This window comes from Garra rufa, chromosome 6, assembly GCF_049309525.1.
Source record: "Garra rufa chromosome 6, GarRuf1.0, whole genome shotgun sequence".
Lineage (NCBI taxonomy): Eukaryota > Metazoa > Chordata > Actinopteri > Cypriniformes > Cyprinidae > Garra > Garra rufa.
This window is the reverse complement of record NC_133366.1, coordinates 14802258-14825901: the sequence shown is the minus strand read 5'-3', so window position 1 is coordinate 14825901 and position 23644 is coordinate 14802258. Positions and strand designations below refer to the sequence as shown.

General features: G+C 34.5%; 1 protein-coding gene across 3 annotated transcripts in view; it reads left to right on the top strand.

Annotated features, from left to right (window-relative positions):
- pkn1a (protein kinase N1a) overlaps positions 1-23644 on the top strand; it is a 58974-nt gene that overhangs the window by 21563 nt on the left and 13767 nt on the right. The window contains exons 1-5 of one of the 3 annotated variants that reach the window (XM_073842067.1): positions 4567-4699; positions 13313-13613; positions 14573-14721; positions 16552-16672; positions 21683-21828. In XM_073842067.1, coding sequence (XP_073698168.1) covers positions 4604-4699; positions 13313-13613; positions 14573-14721; positions 16552-16672; positions 21683-21828 — 813 coding nt within the window. In that variant the 5' untranslated portion in view covers positions 4567-4603. Of the gene's footprint in view, positions 1-4566; positions 4700-10971; positions 11078-13312; positions 13614-14572; positions 14722-16551; positions 16673-21682; positions 21829-23644 lie in introns of those variants that run through there. The other 2 variants (XM_073842068.1, XM_073842069.1) reach the window with 2 other exon arrangements.

Sequence of the window (23644 nt, the reverse complement as noted above, 5' to 3'; positions counted from 1 at the left end):
GTTGCCAAATCTATATTTTTTTACGGAATTGGGTTGATTTTAGACTGTTGCGGCGAGAGAGAAGTCCATGCTAAATTCAAGGGATAGTTAAGCCAAAAATGAAAATTCTGTCATTAATTACTTGCCCTCATGTCGTTCCAAACCTGTAAGACCTTTGTTCATCTCCACAACACAAATTAAGATATTTTTGATGAAATCCGAGAGCTTTCTGATTCTGACCCTGCATAGACAGCAACACAACTGCCATGTTTAAGGCCTAGAAAGGTAATAAGGACATTGTTAAAAGGGTCAGAAAGCTCTTGGATTTCATCAAAAATATCCTAATTTGTGTTCCAAAGATGAACAAAGGTCTCACGAGTTTGGAACGACATGAGGGTGAGTAAATAATGACAGAATTTTAATCTTTGGGTGAACTATCCCTCCTCTCAATTTGTCACAGTCATCACCCTCTCTGTTTCTGTCTCTACTGCATACTGATTCTTTATTTATCTCCCTCTCTAAAGTTCATTCTTTAATTAGTAAACGTTTTTTCAAATGTTCAAGCTACAGATGAAATGAGGGTAAATGAATCCAGAGCTCATGACTGGGCAGAGAGAGGGAACGAAACAGAAGGAAGGACAGTCATTTGGCCTCGGGGCTTTGACTGAGCTCGAATTGCTGGCATTCTCACGAGCCACAGCAGCTGAATAGAGCTCCCTCTGTGTGTGTAGATCTGTGTGTGTTTGTGTGTGTGTGTGTGTGTGTGTGTGTGTGTGTGTGTGTGTGTGTGTGTGTGTTTGAGTAAGCGTGACCTGACAATGAGCGCTGCTCGGATATAGTTTGGGACGAACAGCACAAGAGCTCATATTAGGGTTGTCTTGGCGACTTTCTTCAAGTGCTGTTCAGAGGTGCATGGTTTTATCCCTGTCCCCCATTATCATAAATGTTTATTCATGACACTTATGTGCTTTCTTATGAGAAAAAGACACTCAAACAGTTGTTGATTATCCACCTTTTTTTTCCTATAAGAGCAGGCACCGACATTTGTACATTTTATGGGTCATGCTTCGGGTCTCATCCGCATGCAGCTATTTTTAGCAGTACAAAGCAGCTCATTTAGCTGCTTAATATTGCAAATTGGTGTGTACTACCATATTATCTTAATTATGAGCACACTAGCTTGTAGTGCAAACAGTTTTACCATTTACTACACGTAGTTATTCTTGTTATTTCCCTGTAGCGGTTAATGAACTGGAAGTCTCACCCATAGGCTTGTTTCTGCATTGAAGAAAAAGCTGGATAAGGCCTCAAGCATCTCTCAGGATCATGCGTTCAATTCATAGGAAAAACGTAAACTAATAAATATGTACATTTCACATACACATTAGGTTGCTTTGGATAAAAGCATCTGCCAAATGTATATGTAAAAGGTGTATGATGAGTAAGAACAAGTATTTGCATAACAGAGTTCACAAACAGGATAGGCATGTTTCTATTAATGATTTAGTGTGTGTTAGTTTTGGCAGCTTGTTAAGGGATTTTAAACAAGTCAGAAATGATGTGTGCACACCCTAAACAACCTCCCCGCCTCACACATACAGAGATTCAGGCTATTTTTCTGTTGGCTACATCATGCCGTTAAATCTTTATTAAACCCAGGGCTTCTAGACACGCTTTGAAGACGCATTTATTATGATGTTTAAAACTGACACAGGGACATCTGGAACCAGATCTAACGCTAAACCCCTTTTTTTACCCCTTGCTAATTTTTTTATATCTTTATTTATCTGCCCTTAACATATCTCCTCTGACTCTATGCATCTGCATTCAGACTTTTACTGAGACTGTTGTTATTATTACAGCAGCGTTCTTCCAAAGTAATGTCAGTGAAGGTCTCTCCTACAAACTGATATCAAACAGACACTTTTAATCTTATTTCATTTAACAATTGTGGTCAAACAGCAAACCGCCCCCTGCTGTTCAAGCATGGCAGTGCAACCTGTATTTAGCAACTGGGATTTTTTTTTCCTAGCAAATCTCTACTCTTCTGATACACTGGAGAACATCATCTTACTTAAAAGCTTAGTGTATTTCAGGAGATGAGAATCATTGAGTTTTTGGCTCACTGAACCATATTACACTTAATTTGGGGGTTGTGGGCAATTAAATTCCCCAAATTATGCATACTGTATGATTAATGATTTATTATAAAGTATGTGAGTATAAGGCATATGTGGTTGTTATCTAGTATCTAGTCATAACATTTTAACATTACATATTTTCATACCGTGCAAGTTTGAAACTGTCTCTTTTTTTTTTTCAATTAAAAAATATTTAGGAGCACCATGTGCGACTCACCCGATCAGCATATTTGTGTTTACGCTGAGGGGAGCTTCAAAGGTTTCTACATGTTTTTGCCAGGTTCAGTAATGTATCACAGACATATCTCACGAAAAAATGTAGACGGGTGTAAATAATAGATTGATTGTGCAGTGTAGAGAGCTTCATTGATTTATAATGGAACTTTGTGAGATTGCGATGAGTGACAGCTTTTAATCATTTTTAAGGGAGTTTGTAAATATGATATTGATTTAATACAACAGTTAAATAAACAAGAAGTTAATATTAAGTGACATACATTGTCTGATTATAACACTATTGCCTTGTTACTATAGCACTATTATTTCATCGTTAAAAATAGTCTGAAACAAGTCACGTCTGAGCCGCTGCGCATCTCCATTCAAACACAGCGGTGTTTGGTTTATGAATGAATGTGCGTTTTTAAAGAATCTAGTGAGTCAATGATTCAATTTTGCATTCATCGAGACAGTCACTTGCTTTATTCCTGAATAAATTAGAAGTTTGAATGAATCAAATTAATATGATTCAGTAATTAAATCAGTGACTTGACGCCACCTACTGGCAGATTAAGTTTTATATTTAAAGTATCTTTTCAGTTATTTAAATATCGATATTCAAAATGTTATAGTTAAAACATTAATCTCAACATGAATTTATGAATTTGATTGCACTCATGCTCATTAAACATAAAAATATCATTGTCAAAAATGCTCATTAAAAATGTGAATTATTCTTATCCTACTTGTTTATATTCTGTTGTTTTAATTTGACATTTTAAAGAGTTAAAAAAATATTTTTTGTAATAGGAAGGCTAATTTTTTTTTTTTATCAGATTTTTTGATTATTGGTTAGAATGTGCTCCTGAAATTTTGACTGCACTGCAAAAAATGCTTTTCTTACTTAGATTTTTTTTGTCTTGTTTCCAGCCAAAATATCTAAAAATTCTTAAATCAAGAAGGATTTTCTAGACGAGTAAAAATGATTGTCTTGTTTTCAGAAAAAACAAGTCAAAATTAAGTAAATTTTTGCTTGAAACAAGAAAAATAATCTGCCAATGGGTTAAGAAAAATAATCTTGTTTTCTTTCTGAAATAATTGGTAGATTGTTAAGCAAAAACCCACTTAATTTTAACTAGTTTTTTTCTGAAAACAAGAAAGTAATTTATAGTCGTCTAGAAAATCCATCGTTATTTAAGAATATTTAAGATATTTTAGCTGGAAATAAGACAAAAAATCTAAGTAAGAAAAGCATTTTTGCAGTGTGTGCTCTGAAATTTTGGTTAGGAGCACAAGTGGATCGTTCTTTTCTATTTACTGTTACCATAGGCATATGGTCAAAGTGTCTAATTCTAACATTTGGTAATATTTCTATTCAAAATTGCAATTCCTCGCTTTCTAAAAAATAAAATTGTGGCAAAACATTACATTTGAATTAAGCCTAGTAGCATAATATCACAAAGCTAAGGTCAGACCATTGTGTTTTTGCTTTAAATTTAGAAATTATACAATCTAAATTACATCAAAAACTGCTCATAAATGTAAAATGTTTGTTTGATGATTAAAATGAGTGGTTCTACAAGTTTCATGCATTGTGACTCATAAAAAGTCAGCGGAAAACGGTGATAAACGTGAAACCGCCAGAATCCAAAAAGAAACTGTGATACAGATTTTAGGTCAAACCGCCCAGCACTAGTATCTTCCCATATTGCAACTCATTCTTACTCATTAGATTCTGTGTATACTAAGTATCATATGGCCATACATACATGAAAATACACAGCAGCTGACAAAAACAACAACATTATACTAAAACTTCCTGTGCCCTCAGTCACAATGACATACTTCTCGCGTTGTGTTTAGATGATGATGGCAATCTTTGTATCGCATCTTAGTGAAACTGCTTGCTGCTGTTTCGCTGTAGACTATGCAGCACACATGCTCGCAAATTGCAACACGCATGACTTAAAAGAGTTTAGATCGACTTGCTGTTGAAGTGTAGTTGAGGGGTGGGGCTTGGTCACATTTTCGCTCACTGTCTTAATCTGTCACTTTGCTTTTTTCTCCTCCTTCCTGCAGCTCACCCCCACATCGCTTCCGTTTTTCGCCTTTCTTTAGTCGAGGGGGAAGCTGTCTCTGTTGTGAAGTGGCTTTGATAAAGAGGGTCTCGGTTGGGGGGGTGGACTGACCGCCGCTCCAGTGGGAGATTTTATTAGAAGTCTTTATCACGGCCGGGTGGGCAGACGCAGGGAGATAGAGGGTGTGACATGGCTAACGAGGAGGGAAGAAATACATCCCTCACAGAGCAACACAACGACGACAGCAACATCACCCATCTAGAGACTCCAGCTTCACCACAAGGGGTAGGCCTTTTAAAGACGCCCCAAATCCTGAGTTTCTGTGTAAAGAATTGTCTAGAATAAAGTTTTAGAGTCAAACTACAATGCAAATACTTTTAATTCAGTTCATATCTCAGTGTGTAATGGCTGCGGTCGTGGTAAATGTGTTGCGCAAGAATGCAAATAGCTATGTATAAACAAATTAGTTTATTTAAAGAAAAGTATTGTGACCATAATCTATTATGAATGTATTATATTACGAATGTTACATAAGTATCTATTATTTGTATTTAACAAATAAAATAATTATTTATTAATATATAACATTTTTTTATGTCTGTTTACAATCATTTTAAATAAAAATAATAATTTTATTACGAAGTATCAAAACAGCTTATTAAAGATTGTTTAAAAATAGTTTAAAATAATGTTTATAATTACAGTTTATTAGAAGTGAACAAAAAAAAAATTAAAGTTGCATTTAAAATTAAGTTTTTTAATATATTGATACAAATGCAGTGCTGAAATAAATATGAAATAAAAAATATAATAAATAAATAGCATTTTTACACACCACTGTAAATCATTTAAAATAAGGAAGTGTAAAATATATTATAAAATATTAATGCAATTTATGATTATAATAAATAGTTTTGCTATATTTTACAATATATTTATATAATATGTGACCCTGGACCACAAAACCAGTCTTAAAGGAACACTCCACTTTTTTTGGAAATAGGCTCATTCTCCATCTCCCCCTGAGTTAATAAGTTGAGTTTTACTGTTTTGAAATCCATTCAGCCGTTCTCCTGTTCTGGCGATATCAATTTTAGCATAGCTTAGCATAGATCATTGAATCCTATTAGACCAGTAGCATCGCGTTCAAAAATGACCAACGAGTTTCGATATTTCTCCTGTTTAAAACTTGACTCTTCTGTAGTTATATCGTGTACTAAGATCGGTGGAAATGCATAGCTTCAATTTTCTAGGCTGATAAGATTAGGAACTACACTTCCATTCCGGCGTAATAGTCAAGGAACAGCTGAATGGATTTCAAAACGCTAAAAATCAACTTATTAACTCGGGGGGAGTTGGAGAATGAGCCTATTTCCAAAAAAAGTGGAGTGTTCCTTTAAGTAGCACAGGTATATTTGTAGCAATAGCCAAAAATTCATTGTATGGGTCAAAATTATTGATTTTTCTTTCATGCCAAAAAATTATTAGGATATTACGTAAAGATAAAGATCAGATAAAGATATTTTGTAGATTTTCCTACCGTAAATACATCAAAAACTTAAATTTTGATTAGTAATATCCATTGCTAAGAACTTAGTTTTTTAGCTTTCAAGGCAATTTTCTAAATTTTTTGTCATCCTCAAATTCCAGATTTTCAAATCGTTGTATCTTAATAATAACCACACATCAATGGAAAGCTTCTTTATTTAGCTTTCAAATAATGTATGAATCTCAATTTCAAAAAAAGTACCCTTGTGACTGTTTTCGTGGTCCATGGTCACATATTGCATTACAAAATGTTAATGAACTTTATAATGTTTTACAAATTATTTACATTTTTTAAAAATATATTCATAAGAAATGCAGGGCTGCAATACTTCAACATGTCAATTTGCACTTCCTTAAAAAGCAAAGATGCTGTTATGACCATCTTTGGCTTTCCAATTTTCTCTTTATACTGTCTATTTCCCCCTCTTTCTATTTTTTCAGGAGTTAAACTATTCTTATGTGGGCCGACTTTTGTTTTCTTTGTGGGCCGCGTCCTCCCTCCCCCAACATTTGATATCTGTGCGAGTTGCATCACGTCATTTCCTCTCGTCCCCCTCTTCCTCTTCTGACTCTCCCTTGTGCTTTTCTGTCATTGTTTATGCTCTTCCTCTGTCTGACACTCTTCATATCCTGTCTTGCTCTCTTGTAGGTATTTTCTAGTCCTTTGTTTGAGTTGATGCATGTGAGCTGGCCCACCAAACCAGCCTCAGATGTAGCTTCAGTGATGTGATGACTTGCGTTCGAGTGGAATGGTCGAAAAGGATGCTGTGGTTGTAGAGTTAAACCATTGTTGCTGAAACTGTATCACTGTAACCACAGCACTTATCTCTCTCTTGTGTCACAAAAAAAGTCCCACAGAAGAGTTTTTAGCATTGTTATATAGTCTCAGGTGTTCCCAGAATGTGCCTGTGAAGTTTCAGCTTAAAATACCCCACAGATCATTTATTATATCATTTTGAAAATGCCAATTTTAAGTGGAAGCAGAAACACGCTGTTTTTGTGCATGTCTCTTTAAATGCAAATGAGCTGCTGCTCCCCGCCCCCTTTTCCAGAACAGGGCTGTGCCTTTAAAGCTCTTACCTCAGATACTCTGCAGTAAAAAAAAACATCTGTTTGGTTTTGATTATCCTTTCTATCATGCTGAAATCATGCATTTAAACCATAATAGTTTAAACCTCTGAAATAAGGTTTTTCTTTACACACATTCCAAGCACGCGCACAGAGAGCGGTTGTCATGGCATGTGAGTACTAAACTAAGTTCTCTTTCATGTCTTATTGCGCTTAAACTGTCAAATACACACAAGTTTATGTTAAAAACACACAAGAGTTACAAAAATAGTCGGTTATATCTGTAAAGGGAAACAGCTGGGAAAGAAATCGCATGTTTATGTAAAATCAGTGCGGTGGCAGCAGTATAATATACAGTAAATAAATCAATGAATCCACTGCTCACTTGTCTCCTCTGAGGCTGGGACTCTAAATAGTGTTCTTTGCTCATCTGTGCAGCCAAGAACAAAACTGTTAACATGCTTTGCTTGAATTAAAGGAATCGTGCAGATTATCAGAAATCTGAGTGGTTTGTTTTATCACATGCTTGCAGAAAAAGGCTTAGCAAGATTAAGTTACTAGGTTGTCCTTTTTCACATTTTTGGGGTTGGTAGATGCACTGGGGACACAATTATAGCACTTAAACATGGAAAAAGTCAGATTTTCATGATATGTCACCTTTACAAAAAATTCTAAATATTAACTTTCAGTGAGAGTTAGGAAACCTAAATATAAAAAGAAGAAAAACGTTAACAGATGATGTAAAATCGTCTAATTACCAATATGGTCATTTATTGTGCATCTCTGTCTGTGTTTTGTTGTAACTGGCATTTGGAGTGGAAATGATCACATTTGACATTTTAGGACTGCGTTGTGGTAAGCAACATTCTTTCACCCACTGGTCACAGAAAGTACTATTAATAGCGGTAAGATTGAGACCATTGAGGATTGATGCTTCCTGGACAAAGTCTAGACAAACCCCCATTTTTTATGCAGATGAGGAAATGCAGAAGAAATGAATACTTTTATTTAGTGAGGATGAATTAAAAAGATCAAAACTGACAGTGAAGACTGATAATGAAAAAGATTTCTATTTCAAATAAATGAAGGAAAAGAATCCTGAAGGAAAAGGTTTCATGGTTTCACAAAAATATTAAGTATCACAGATGTTCTGATAACAATAAATGTTTCTTGAGCAGCAGCTCAGTTTACATACACTCGATTGTAAATACTGTGTTGTTACCTGAATGATCCACAGCTGTTTTTTGTTTAGTGATAGTTGTTCATGTGTCACTTGTTTGTCCTGAACAGTTCCTTCAGGTCCTACAAATTCTTAGATTTTTCAGCACTTTTGTTTATTTAAACCCTTTCCAACAATAACTATATGATTTTGAGATCCATTTATCACACTGAGGACAACTGAGAGACTCGTATGCAACTATTACAGAAGGAAACACAAACTTCTAAACAGAATTTTCTTATTTTGCCTAAATATATTTTTTTCATTTATTACTGCTCTTCAGAAGCTACAGAAGATACATACATGTTTTCCAGAGGGCAAAATAAGTTAAATTGACCCTGATCTTCAAAGTTTACACCCCCACATCGTGTTGTCTTCTGGAGCATCAGTGAGTGTTTGAACCTTTTGTAATAGTTGCATATGAGTCCCTCAGTTGTCCTCAGTGTGAAAACTTGGATCTTATAATCATACAGTCAACAGTTGTATGTGAACTTATGACTTCAACTGTACATAGAAAACAAGTTATTTAAATTGTAATATTTCACAACATGACTGTTTTTACTGTATTTTTACTTTTTTTTCTTACCAACCCCAAACCTTTCATTGGCAGTCTATGTATAAAAGCAGATTAATGCATTACCGCAAAATCAAGCCTAGTGTAATTTGTTCCTGTAGTAAAGGGCTATTTTGATGCCAGTGAGTCAAGAGATCCTTCTCACACAAACATTGCTTCTGTTACTGTAAATGACTCATATGTTGTTGTGCAAAGTAAACTTTATTGCAACAGTCTAGTCATTGTGAGCTAGTTTATCTGAGGCTGAATCTCTGCTAGTGTTGAAACTGTGTTTTTGCAATTATCCGCATCGGCCTCGGGCTATCCGTCTTCGTTTGCTTTTATCAGATAGCAGTTTGATCACACTAACAGAGACATGGGCTGCTGTTCTTCAGGGTGTCTGCTGTAAAAAGAAGGAGGATTAAAACTGTATCGGAATTCAGAGTTGCATCTGTTGGCTAAATTTGGGCATATGTGACCTGTTTATGAGTTTCAGTTTTACAATAGCTGAATGCATCAAAGACTTCAGAGCAGCTGCTCTAAGCTCCTTGGTTTTGAACCAGCAATTTGGGTAAATGTTCCAGCTGTAATTAATTAGGTTGATGTCATATGGCATGTGTGATTGATTCAAATCACAAAAGAGATAAAAATGAGAGTTAGAAATCTGTTGCGGACATCTTATAAACAGTGTATTATCCCCAGCTCTACCACTGCAATAATGCTACTACGGTTTGATCATCATGGAACATTTTTTGGACATTTTGGGGTTTGTTACACCTACTAGCTGAACTGGCAATTTTCCTACTCTTTAGCTTCTCAGGGAACTACATTTCTTTATGATCTGATTAATTCCACCTGTGACTGGTTTGCTTGTTAAGATTTGCCTATATAAGCTCTGTTTTTCTGCAAGTTAAGAGCCAGGGGTGTAAACTTTTGAACAGAATGAAGATGTGTACATTTTTTCTTATTTTGCCTAAATATCTTATTTTTTTCATTTAATACTGCCCTTCAGAAGCTACAGAAGATATTTACATGTTCTCCAGTAGACAAAATAAGTTAAACTTACCCTGATCTTCAAATTCAAAAAGTTTTCACCCCCGGCTCTTATTGCATTGGTTTTCCTTCTGGAGCATCAATGAATGTTTAAACCTTCTGTAATAGTTGCATATGAGTCATTTAGTTGTCCTCAGTGTGGAAAGATGGGTCTTAAAATCATACAGCCATTGTTGGAAAGGGTTCAAATACACACAAATGCTGAAAAACCAACAAATTAGTGGGACCTGAAGGATTTTTCTGAAGAACAGCAGGCAGTTTAACTGTTCAGGACAAACAAGGAACTTATGAACAACTATCACTAAACCAAAAAACAAAAACAAAACAGCTATGGATCATTCAGGTAACAACACAGGATTAAGAATCAAGTGTATGAAAACTTTTGAACAGGGTCATTTTTATAAATTCACAGTCTTTTATGTGAAATATCTTATTCAGGTCAGTACTAAATAAAAAGTAACATGCATTTTGTATGATCCCTCTTATTTTGGTAAAATAATTAACATTTTGCAGATTCTGCAAGGTGTACAGTATGTAAAATTCAACTGTATATAATGTATTTTTGATCAAATAAACGCAGTCCTGCTGAGAATGAGAGACCTTTTTCAAAAACATGAAAAATGTTCCCGTCTCGACCACAACAGTCATTTTGAACAGTCATGTACGTTTGGTTATTCTACCCACCCCCAACTTAGTTTATCTTGGTATATTGCTATCTCCTTCTCTCACACACATGTGCTAATGCTGTTCTCCCATGTTCCCCTCAATTGTTTATGAAGGTCCTTCCTGCCTCAGTTTCTTAGAAGTCTTCTCTCACACTGAATGAAGGCACATTAGTACTTTTCTTTTCAGTTTCTATAAACTGATAAATTAACAACACTTACACATTGTAAGCTAGTTCTTATTGAAACATGGATAATGTTACTTGAACACATATGGACATAGACAAAATAGCCTTAGTTATTTCCTATACTGGTGTCATCTAGTAAAGCCAAGCCTCGCAGAAAACAGGAAGAGACCGTGCAGAGGTTTAACCGGATATCCTGCACAGGGAGGGCGACCCTCGACCACAGCTTTCCCTTCCCTCATCTCTTTCGCTCTCTTTTCCTCCGTCTCCCTCTGTCTCTCTGTTTCTATGCTACTGGATATTGGTCTCATTGCTGGAGAGAGGAGAATGTGTTGGTCTGGTGAATGGGATCACTGGGAATATCTGGACATACAGGTGACATTTTATTATTGATAGGACTGTTGGTTGTCAAAACAGATTAAAAGGCTTTTTCCTTAGGCTGTGAATGGGAAAGAGCTGCTACAGCAAATCTATAGGTGATTATTGTCAGCGTTGTATTCAGTTGTACAAATTATGACTGGTAGATGGTAAAACAATATTAAAATTGCGCAATTGTGGAAAAACGTGTTGGCTGACTGTTTTCAATTGTTTAGTGGGTGTGACTAATGTGCAAACTCGTGTAACCTGTAAAACATTGGTTTTGTGTGTAACTAAATCTTTACGTAAGATTTTAACTGTCAGTTTTTAATAAAAGATCCAACTTATTTCTGTTGCATCTCATATATGTGCTTTTTAATATCTCTCATCTCAGCATTGTTTTTTTTTTACTTTTTTTTCCAGAATTTACCACCAAAGTAAACTTTTTTCAGACTGTTTGCATTCATTTGTAATCAATAGCTGTTTATATTATGTCTTTAAATTTGGTTAGTTGATGCATATTTGCTTAATTTTGTTTCTTTTTAAATGCTTCTGGAAGTTTATAAACTGATTGATTTTAAATGCTCTGGGTTTTCTTTTGTTAAACCAATAGAAGCTCATGTCTCGCAAACATTTTTGGTCAGTTTGTTTCAGGCAGGCTGGAATGTCTTTGGAAGCAGTGAATAGTATCCCAACATGGAAGTCATGACTAGCAGGATGGGAAACAATAGTGAAAATGACCCCAAATGTCTGGAATCCACCGTTAATTTGTAGTTAGTTGGTTTTAGAGCTGTGTAAATCTTCAAGCGGAGTGACAGATGCTTTGTAGTTTGTTTCTGGGCACCTGTGTTTTAGGCCAAAGATCCTAAGTGTATTCTTCACAAATTCTGAGAAATATTTAACAGATTAGTTCACTTCCAGAATAAAAATTTCATGATAATTTACTCACCCCCATGTCATCCAAGATGTTCATGTTCAAGAAATTCAGTTTTTTGAGGAAAACACTGCAAGATTTTTCTCCATATATTGGATTTCAGAGGTGGCCAACAGGTTGAAGGTCCAAATTGCAGTTTCAATGCAGCTTCAAAGGGCTCTACACGATCCCAGCTGAGGAATAACAGCCTTATCTAGTGAAAAGATCGGTCATTTTCTAAAAAAATAAAAAATTCTATACTTTTTAAACCACAAATGCTCTTTAGTTATTTAGGTGTTTACATTGTACTTGTTGGTTAGATGGTCTTTTCCTGTGGGCATGTCTTGGCCAGATAAGCCACAATGTGGATGAGACTCATGCCAACATTCATAAGTCTGGCTATGTCAAACTAAAGATGATTACGAATTGATCTCAATGGAGTGTGTTTAGTGAATTACTAAGATCTCTTAGGATATCTGAAGCTGTATTTGACTTTGATCTGCATTTGACACTGGGATTGCTTCATCTTTAAAGGAGATGTTCATACCATTCTTTCTTCAGTGGTAAAGAAATTATGTTTTTTGAGGAAAACATTTTCAGAAAGAATGTTCTCCATATAGACTTTTATTGAGTTTGAACTTTCAAAATGCAGCTTAAATGCAGCTACAAAGGGCTCTAAACTAAATTTCTAAAAAGAAATTACAATTGATATACTTTTTAACCTTAAACACTTGTCTTGTCTAGCTCTTGATGAACTCTACACGAATGTGTATTCTGGTTTATGACAGTTAGGATATGTTGAAAAACTCCCATCTCACTTTCTTTTCCAACTTCAAAATCGCCCTACATCGCTGTTTAACCTTTTTTTGTAACGGGCATTTGACCCTCCTTGCACGACACGTTCACTTTGTAAACAGTGGGTCTGTACTTCTGCAGTGATGTAGGACGATTTTGAAGTTGGAGGAGAAAATGAGATGGGAGTTTTTTTTTAACATACTCTAACTGTATTGACCCAGAGTGAGACAAAATGAGCATTTGTGGTTAAAAAGTATATAGCTTGTGCATTAAACGATCGTTTCACTAGATAAGACCCTTCTTCCTCTGCTGGGATTATTTAGAGCCCTTTGAAGCTGCAATTAAACTGCATTTTGGAAGTTCAAACTTAAGGGCCCCATAGAAATCCACTCCATGGAGAGAAATCCTGAAATGTTTTCCTCAAAAAAAACAATTTTTTTTACAACTGAAGAAAGAATCTTGGATGACAAGTGGATGAGTTAATTATCTGTGCGTTTTTGTTCTGGAAGTGAAATTTTCATTAAACGTAATTTTCTGTTTTGCAGAGTGATCCTGGTGGGTTGTCAGTTCTAGAGCAGCTGGGCTTGGACCACAGCTCCGATTTCTCTGACTCGAGTGTTCAGCAGCGGTTGGATGAAAAGCGAGAGCGAATCCGCAGGGAAATCCGGAAGGAGCTGAAGATTAAAGAGGGGGCAGAGAATCTCCGCAGAGCCACTACAGATAAACGAAATGCTCAGCAGGTGGAGAGTCAGTTGCGGAGCTCCAATCGACGTCTGGACTCGCTACACGCTCAGCTGCAAGAGCTGGACGCTCATATCGTCGTCAAAGGGACGGATGATTCACGTGGTGAGTGGACACAGACTGCTGGATATGAGTGATGATGACAGTGATGTTGTTAGAGAATAATAAGCTTCTTAATGACACTACCAGTCAAAAGTTTTTGAACAGTAAGATTTTTAATGTTTTTAAAGAAGTCTCTTTTGCTCACCAAGCCTGCATTTATTTGATCCAAAGGACAGCAAAAAGTTATATTTTTAAATATTTTTACTGTTTAAAATAACTGCGTTCTATTTGAATATATTTTAAAATGTAATTAATTACTGTAATTAATTCTATATTTTCAGCATCATTTCTCCAGTCTTCAGTGTCACATGATTCTTCATTAATCATTCGAATATGCTGATTTGCTGTTCAAGAAACATTTTTATTATTATCAACATTTAAAACAGTTGAGTACATTTTTTCAGGATTCTTTGACAAATAGAAAGATCCAAATATCAGCATTTACCTGAAATAAAACAGCTTTTGTAACATTATACAGCATACCATTGAAAAGCTTGAAGTCAAAGCTTAATTTTCGTGCTGAAAATTCAGCTTTGTCTTCACAGGAATAAATCACATTTTAAAATATATTCAAGTAGAAAACAGTTATTTTAAATAGTAAAAGTATTTCAGTTTACTGTTTTACTGTGCTTTTGATCAAATAAAAGCAGACTTGGTGAGCAGAAGAGACTTCTTTAAAAAACATTACACATCTTACTGTTCAAAAACTTTTGACTAGTAGTGTATAAATAATTGTTTTGAATTAATCTTTTGATTTATTGAGTGGGTGCCCATCCATAATTCCAGTACTCGTAAATAATTAAATCAAACAAAAACACATATGCTTAAAGACATAAATTATAAATGCCTAAAATATTATTAATTCATGTTTTCATATAAAAAACCTGATTTTACACATTACAAGTCAATTTTTAAAACCTGTAATTAAACTGTAATTTTTGTTTTTTACTTCTTACTCCTAGATGATGCTCCTCAGTCTCCGGGAGCAGAGAGCAGGTCGTCGGCGCATAAGGACAGAATCGCTGCACTGGAAAGGCAGTTAAACATTGAACTCAAAGTCAAACAGGGGGCGGAAAATATGATCCCCATCTACGCCAACGGCTCCACCAAGGTACACACACACATGCACACACACACACAGACTCTGTTCCAAAACTTACTGATCTACACTACTGTTAAAAAGATTGGGGCTGGGCAGATTTTTTTGGTCTTTGTAAGAAGTCTCTAGGGCCCTATGATTTCCGCATTGCGGAAAACACGGATGGAATCGCGGAATCCACTCATAAAAATGGAATTTACTGTATAACACCTAATGTCACAGAATTTGGCAAATTTTGGATGAATAAATCAAAAGTAGACCAGTATACTTAAATCAAAAAGTGTCATGGACTAGTGTCTGTGAATATTAAGCTGCAAAAAAAGCCGTCTCTCTCTGCTCTGAGAGTCACTTCATAAGCATTTTACGATTTCTTTTGAGAAAAACAATTGGCATATCATATACAAACAGAAAATTAAAGGTCTTCAAGCAACCGTCATAGTAAAAGATTGTTTAACTTGAAGAAACTGTGACAGAAATATATTAATGTGATGATAGTAGTAGTACTATTACTAATAAAATTATTATTAATAATTTACATGTTATTAAAACATATTTTTTTAAGGAATATTAACCAGAAAATTGTATATACACAGTATTTCTGAAATGTAAAAACGTTTTTAAATCACTTAATTGGAGATGCTTTTAATTAATTTATTAACCATTTAATGAAACCATTAAAATTGAATTCTGACATATTTCATAGGGCCTTAAAATTTATTTTTTGTTAAACATGAAATAAATTGCTTTTTTTGTTGTGTTTCATGATTTTTAATTAATTAGACATGATTTTTAATGATTAAAATTTTAAATTAAAAAATGTATGATTAATATTATTTTAACCATTAAAACAGTGTCTAGAAAAATTAAAACTGAAAAAATGGAATCCAGAAAAATTACAGCAAAACAAAAAAATGATTTTTTTTTAAAAACTGATTTCCTAGGGCCTTAAAAATGTATTTTTTGTTGAACTTTTAATTAATTGCTGTTAAATTGTGTATGTTTCATGATTTTAATTAATAAGACATGCTTTTAGATTAATTTGTCTTAAATTTTCCATTAAAATAGAGTGGAAAAATGAAAACACAAAAAACACAATCCAGTAAAAATTAAAAAAATGGAATTTGCAAAACAATAAAATGGTTTTCATTGGGCCTTCTGTTCAAGGCTCCATTTATTTGTTCAAAAATACAGTAAAAACATTAATAATAATTTCTAATTATTAACGATGTTGAAAACAATTGTGCTGCTTAATTTTTTTTGGAAACTGAAATACATTTTTATTCAGGACTCTTTGATGAATATAAAGTTAAATAGAACCGCATTAATTTGAAATTTAACTTTTTTGCAACAATCTAAAAGTCTTTACTGTCAGTTTGATAAGTCCTTGCTGAATGATTTTTTTTAAATCTGACTTTTGAACAGTATTGTTAGTGTACTTACAAAGGCATCATTGTTGCACTCACAGTGTAAATTCAGTCCTAAAAAAAAGTCCTTAATTCTGCTACTTTCAATATCAAAGGCAGCATCGCATATTCATGATGAAGGCAATCCCAGAATGCTCTTTAGTTTTCTGGAAAGATGCTGGATGTGGCAAGACACAGGTCAATGTTTTTAAAAAAGTCATGCATGTAGTTCAGTGTAATTGCAAATGGATTGTTTGATCTAATATTTGCATTAGAGTTAAGTACCATTAGGTTAGCAAATTTCTAACATCAGACTCCAGTGCAGCTTATATAAGCAGCAAAGCAGCTCACTAGATTTTGGAACAGAGCCAGTCTGTCAAAAGATGTTTACACACTGTGTTTACTAACTACGATGGTGTGCATTTGTGTGGGTTGTCAGGATAAGAAGATGTTGCAGACAGCTCAGCAGATGCTACAGGACAGCAAGACAAAGATCGACATCATCCGCATGCAGATACGGAAAGCAGTGCAGGCCTACGAACACAACGACGATACACAAGGTATGGTAGTGTGTGTATGTGCTACTGCGCTCTTGCTTTTAGAGTCTGATTTCAAAGATGAGCAGAGAACTAAACAGATCAATAACCATGTGAATCCCAGTGGAAGATGAGTGGTGTGTGTTTTCAGGCTGTGTTTGGTTGAGTGTTTATGCAGTCCGGAGAACACCATGCAGACACACATATATTAGTGAGCATAGGTCATACAGATCAGTAAATGTGTGACCTCATTTCGCTTAGAGTGATTCAAACACATATTCTTTACGTTTAAAACACACACTCACACACTCGTACCCTTTTGATTAAATGATTAGATTTACTCACACCAATGTCATCCAAGATGTTCATGTCTTTCTTTCCTCAGTCAAAAAGAAATTAAGGTTTCTGAAAACATTCTCCCCCGGTTTCACAAACAAGGCTTAAGCCTAGTCCTAGACTAAAATGTAAGTCCGAGCTGTTTCAACTAAAAGAAACTTGCACTGACTGATCTAAAAATATATCAGTGCCTTTGTTTTGTCTCAAGATGCACACCAGTAATATTTTTTTCTAAGCATGTTTATAAAAATTACTTAAATGTCCTAATTGAACTATGGATTAATCCTGGCTTAATCTAAGCCCTGTCTGTGAAACCGGGCCTCTATCATTTTTATCTGTATAGTGGACTACAATAGGGATCATCGGGGGTCCAAATTGCAGTTTCATTTCAGCTTACTATAAGGGTCTCATCTAGCGAAACGTCATTTAAAATAAAGAAAAGAAAATGTTTATACTTTTTTACCACAAATGCTTGTCTTATACTAGCTCTGCGATGTGCATCCACAACTTCACGCATAACATAACACGTTGGAAAAGTCAGGCATGGTTAGTTCTTTAAATAAAATAAAAGTTTGTTTAACTTGAAGACACCGTGACAGAAATATATTACTTAATGTTATGATAGTACTACTACTAGTAAAATTATTAAAACAGAAAAATTAGAAAACTAGAAACTAGAAAAATGTAAATACACAGTATTTCTAAAAATCTATTATTTTGATATTATGATTATTCAAATTGAATGAAATCATCAATTTTCTGGAATCCAGAAAATTAATGGAAAACACAGAAATTGGCAAAAATAAAACTGAATTTTAAGGAACAAAAAAAAACATTTCATAGGGCCTTAAAATTTTCATTTTTGTTAAACTTTGAATAAATTGCTGTTACATTGTGTAAGTTTCATGATTTCAATTAATTAGACTTGCTTTTACTTCTAGAAAAAGTAAATTTAATAGAAAATTTTAAATGGAAAAAAACGGAATCCAGAAAAAAAGAAAAGAAAACAGAATTTGGAAAAAATAAAGTAAAATGTTTTTTTAATAAACTGCTGTTAAATTGTGTAAGTTTCATGATTTCCATTAATTAGACTTTTTTTTTCATTTAACCATTAAAACAGAGTCTAGAAATTTTTAAATGGAAAAAAAACTGAATCCAGAAAAACAAAAAGGATAAAAATAAAGGTCCAATTTTAAAGGTTGTATCAGCGATTTCTAGCCTAAAACATAAAGTGTAAATTTCAGCTGACCTTTCTTCACGATCCGCTCGCTGCCTGCCCCATAAATTGTCTGTGAAAAAACCGCGTCTCTCTGGTCAGCCTAGGGTCCGAGATATGCCAAAAAAAACAATCGGCACTACCAACCTTTCCACAGATAAACAAACAGTGTTCCAACCAATCAGCGTCAGGGGTTTGGTGTTGTGGACTTTCCTACTGGTGCAGGGATGTAAGGGAGGCGGAGCGAAAGTCCACAACACCAAACCCCTGACGCTGATTGGTTGGAACACTGTTTGTTTATGTGTGGAAAGGTTGGTAGTGCCGATTGTTTTTTTTGGCATATCTCGGACCCTAGGCTGACCAGAGAGACGTGGTTTTTTCACAGACAATTTATGGGGCAGGCAGCGAGCGGATCGTGATGAAAGGTCAGCTGAAATTGACACTTTATGTTTAGGGCTAGAAATCGCTGATACAACCTTTAAGTTCCAAATTGCTGTTTCAACGCAGCTTCAAAGGGCTCTCTACATGATCCCAATTGAGGAATAAGGATCTTATCTAGTGAAACGATCTGCCATTTTCTAAAAAAAAAAAATAACAATTTGCATTACATAATCATGTTGGAAAGGTCACAGATGGTTAGTTCTTCATCTGTGTACTTCGGTTCAAAAAGGGTTCGGTTCAACCTCATTTTCTTCTCCAACTTCAAAATCCTCCAACATTGCTGTTTTACCTTTTTTTGTAAAGGGCTTTTGACTTCCTTTGCACGTTAACTTTTGTAAACACTCGGTTGATACTTCCACTTACGTCATGTGTGAGGTAGAGCCATAGACTGTAAAAAATATGGACGTAGTGTCCGTGACGTCATCCGTAGGTTTCTGAAGAGTGATTTTGGAGCCTATAGTGGGCGGGATTCGGCCGTCGCCATCTTGGAATCGCGTCATCGCGCGTCACTCCCGGATAATCGAAAATGGACAATAAGGCGGGACGTGGGTGGAGCTGGGTGCTGAAACCACGCCTACTTAGCGCGCCAGTGGTGACAGCAGCAGCAATCCCCCTGTCACTCAAGTGGCCACACCCTTAATTATGCAGAACTTTACGACTTAATATAACTTAAACGGATGAGTTATAAAAAAAATTCACCCCCTCACAGTTAACATGAAGGGCGAGATTAGCTATATAGTCTAAAACCACTTTTTGAACCAGGCTATAAATATGTTTTTTTCTGCTGTAAAGTTGGGCATTTTAACATGGGTAGTCAATGGGACTGACTCCCTTTTGCAGCCAGTCTCTAGCGGCCAGTCGATGAATTGCAGTGGTTTCAATAGAGAGAGCGGGAGGTTGCCGCTTGGGTAGAGCTTGGATTTTAGGACCCAAGAAGACCTCTGTCCTCTAGTATGAGGTCAGGTTAGTGCAAAACGAGCATTTGTGGTTAAAAGGTATATAAAATTTTGTTTTCGTTTTTCAGAAAATGACTGATTGTTTTGCTAGATAAGACTCTTATTCCTTGGCTGGGATCGTGTAGAGCCCTTTGAAGCTGCACTGAAACATCAATTTGGACCTTCAACCCACTGATCCTCATTGAAGTCCACCATAGGGAGAAAAATCCTGGAATGTTTTCCTCAAAAACCTTCATTTCGGTGCAGAATGTAATTGAAAATGTTATTACGGTCGATTCTCAATTCTCTTCGATTATGATAAAACACAGAGCCTGAACACATCTAAGCTTTACATGCTTTCACAGTAAATATAGCTTATTATATCATAATTCAGTCAGACCGGAGACTGTATCGTATCATATGAAACAAAAATGTTACAGGCTCATAGCAGCATTAGTTAACACACATTCTTTAATACTCCTGTATAAACACACACACACACACACACACACACACACACATACACCTTCAATGTGTACATGTACACACATGCACTCCCCGAGAGTCTGTTTCTGAAATTATGTCACTGCATTCAGGCTTCATGCCTTATTAGGACACGAAAACCTCTGCAGTCAATCTTTCAGTACTTCTCAGGTTTTTTTTCTCATTACCCCTCTTTATGAATCCACTCATTCAAGTGATATTTTTCATTCCAACTCCTCCTTTTGTCATCCTTTTTTGCCTCCAAGTCATTTGAGGCAGCTCATGAGGAAAGAATCGTGATGTATCAATAAATGATGTTACAGGGACAGTCCTAACACACACTAGCTCACACACAAGCACACGCTGTTCTGGTCTCAACTGTATTAAAAATATATGGAAATCTGGAAACGCTAAACAGCCTGTAGTCTCAATTATGTTAGGACATTCAGAATAAGAGAATTCAGAATATTCCCTGCACTCAGGATCTTTTCGTGTATTGACAGGAATGCTTTGAACTGCTTGTGTTTCAGACAGAACCAAACAGATGAAAATAAATGTTTATATAAAACCCCGAACAGCATGTCAATGTTTTTGATGGTATGACAGAATAATGTAACACCACAGCATCTGAATCTTTCAGTTTATAATCCGTAATAATCCTCTTATTTCTAAAAGTCTGTAGCTGGCAGCATGTTAGGCCTCGGCTGAGCTACAATCATCTCTCCCAGTTTGCATAAGTGTAGTAATTACTATATGGAAACACGCTGTCCTGAGCCGAAATCATCCCTCGTCCACTTTAAAGTCTGATAGATGCACACAACCTTGTGTACCTTTTATTGTATCTCAGACTTGATGTCTGTATGGGGTTCTCATTCGGTTCAGTTTCATTATGTTTAATGGGTAGTTGACATTTCAAGCAATGACAGCAATATCCTGCAGTGGAACATGCTTGGCTTGATCTAATACTATTTTAAACAGCATTTTTAGTATACTTTCATATATGTGACCCTGGACCACAAAACCAGTCTTAAGTCGCTGGAGTATATTTGTAGCAATAGCCAAAAATACATTGTTTGGGTCAAAATTTTTGGTTTTTCTTTTATGCCAAAAATCATTAGGAAATTAAGTAAAGATCATGTCTATGAAGATTTTTTGTAAAATTCCTACTGTAAATATATCAAAATGTAATTTTTGATTAGTAATATGCATTGTTAAGAACCTAATTTGGACAACTTTAAAGGTGATTTTCTCAGTATTTTGTTTTTTTTGCACCCTCAGATTCCTAATTTTCAAATAGATGTATCTCGGCCAAATATTGTCCTATCCTAACAAACCATACATCAACAGAAAGCTTATTTATTGAGCTTTCAAATTATGTATACATCTCAGTTTTGTAAAATTTAACCTTATGACTGGTTTTGTGGTCCAGGGTCACATATATAAATGTGACACAGTTTGAAGTTTGTATTGTATGGATTCAATTTATAATATTATTCCTTGCTTTTCAATTATGAGGGTTGAACTGGCTGTGACCCATTCAGGCTTCAGCTTGTGTAAAGTGTAAATTCACTGTGGAAGTGATATTGATAGCCCTAATATGTCTGTTTGTGTGTGTCTCTTTAGGAAAGCCTGACCCATGTGGTATGGAGCTACGGATTGAGGAGCTCAGACACCATTACCGTGTTGAGCACGCTGTCGCTGAGGGAGCAAAAAATGTCCTTAGACTTCTTGGAGCCAGTAAAGTACAGGACAAGAAGGCCATGTCAGAGGTATTATATTATATTGTATATTAGGGATTTTCCCAACCGACAGCCGTTGTTTGTTTTCCGAACAATAACCGTTAACTGATAAGATTAGAATAGTAAATTAGTATTAAATGAAAAAAGAATGGACAAGTATGATGTAAATAAGAGATTAATTGACCATTTACTGGGAGTTTGATTGTGTTTGATTCTTTGCGCAATTTCTAGGATATAATGTACTCAGAATTAATACATTTACTCACGGATTTAGCCATTTGTTGCCATTGTGTTGTGAGTACTTCAGTTAAATAAGTGAAAGTCGAGCTGTGAAATATGTGGCTGCATGTGTCTGTACCTGTGAATTAACAAATACATATAGCAAATTTTGCTTTAACCATACAGAGAAAAAAAAAACCTTTTAAATCATTTAACTAATAGTATTAATCGGTCAAAATTCTTACTTTTGGTTAAAGGTTAATTTATATTATATTAAATTGTCATGAAAAAATTTGGGGTCAGTACGTTTAGGTTTTTTAATACTTTTATTCAGCAAGGATGCATTAAATTTATCAAAAGTAGTCAGTAAATACTTGTTACAAAAAAAAATCTGTTTTAAATAAATACTGTTCTTTTGAATGTATTATGAAAAATGTATTATGGATTCCACAAAAATATTATAATTTCATTGATTTCAAAATTCAGGTTTGTCATCACAGGAATAAATTATATTATAAAACATATTAAGTCTTTTACAATGTTGATTTTTTTTTCTCAGTTATTGTGTGTATCTAATAAATTCTAATTCTATTTTAACAAATTCTAATATATTTTTTAAAAACATGAAAAAATCTTACAGACCCCATTATTTTATTCTATTCTATTCTATTCTATTCTATTCTATTCTATTCTATTCTATTATATTATATTAGCAGACAAAAGTTTTTGAACAGTAAGGTTGAATTTTTTTTAAGACGTCTCTTCTGCTCACCAAGCCTGAATTTATTTGATTCAAAGTACACCAAAAACAGTAAAAAAATTTAATATTTTTACTATTTATAATAACTGTTTTCTGTTTAAATATATTTTACAATATAATTTATTCCTGTGATTTCAAAGCTGATTTTTTCCATCATTACTCCAGTCACATGATCCTTCACAAATCATTCTAATATTCTGATTTGCTGCTCAAAAAACATTTGTTATTATTATGTTGAAAACAGCTCAGTAGGATTTTTTCAGGTTTCTTTGATGAATAGAAAGTTCAGAAGAACATCATTTTTCTGAAATAGAAATCTTTTGTAACATTATGAAGACATTATAAAGACAAGACACTTCTGATCAATTTCAAGCATTCTTGCTTAATAAAAATGATTAATTTCTATAAAAAATATTATACCGACTGCAAGCTTTTAAATGGTATAATGTATAATGTTACAAAAACTTTTTATTTCAGATAAATGCTGGTTTTTGGATCTGTCCATTAATCAAAGAATCCTGAAAAATGTACTCAACTGTTTTAAATATTGATGATAACAATAATAATAATTAAATATATTTCTTGAACAGCAAATGAGAATATTAGAATGATTTCTGAAGGATCATGTGAAACTAAAGACTGGAGTTATGATGCTGAAAATTTAGCTTTGATCACAGGAATAAATTACATTTTAAAATATATTAAAATCGAAAATGGTTATTTTAAATAGTAAAAATATTTCTAAATTTGACTGTTTTTGCTGTACTTTAAATAAAATAAATGCAAGCTTGGTAAGCAGAAGAACAATAAAAATGAAAAAAAAAAAACATTAAAAATCGTACTGTTCAAAAACTTTTGACTCGTAAT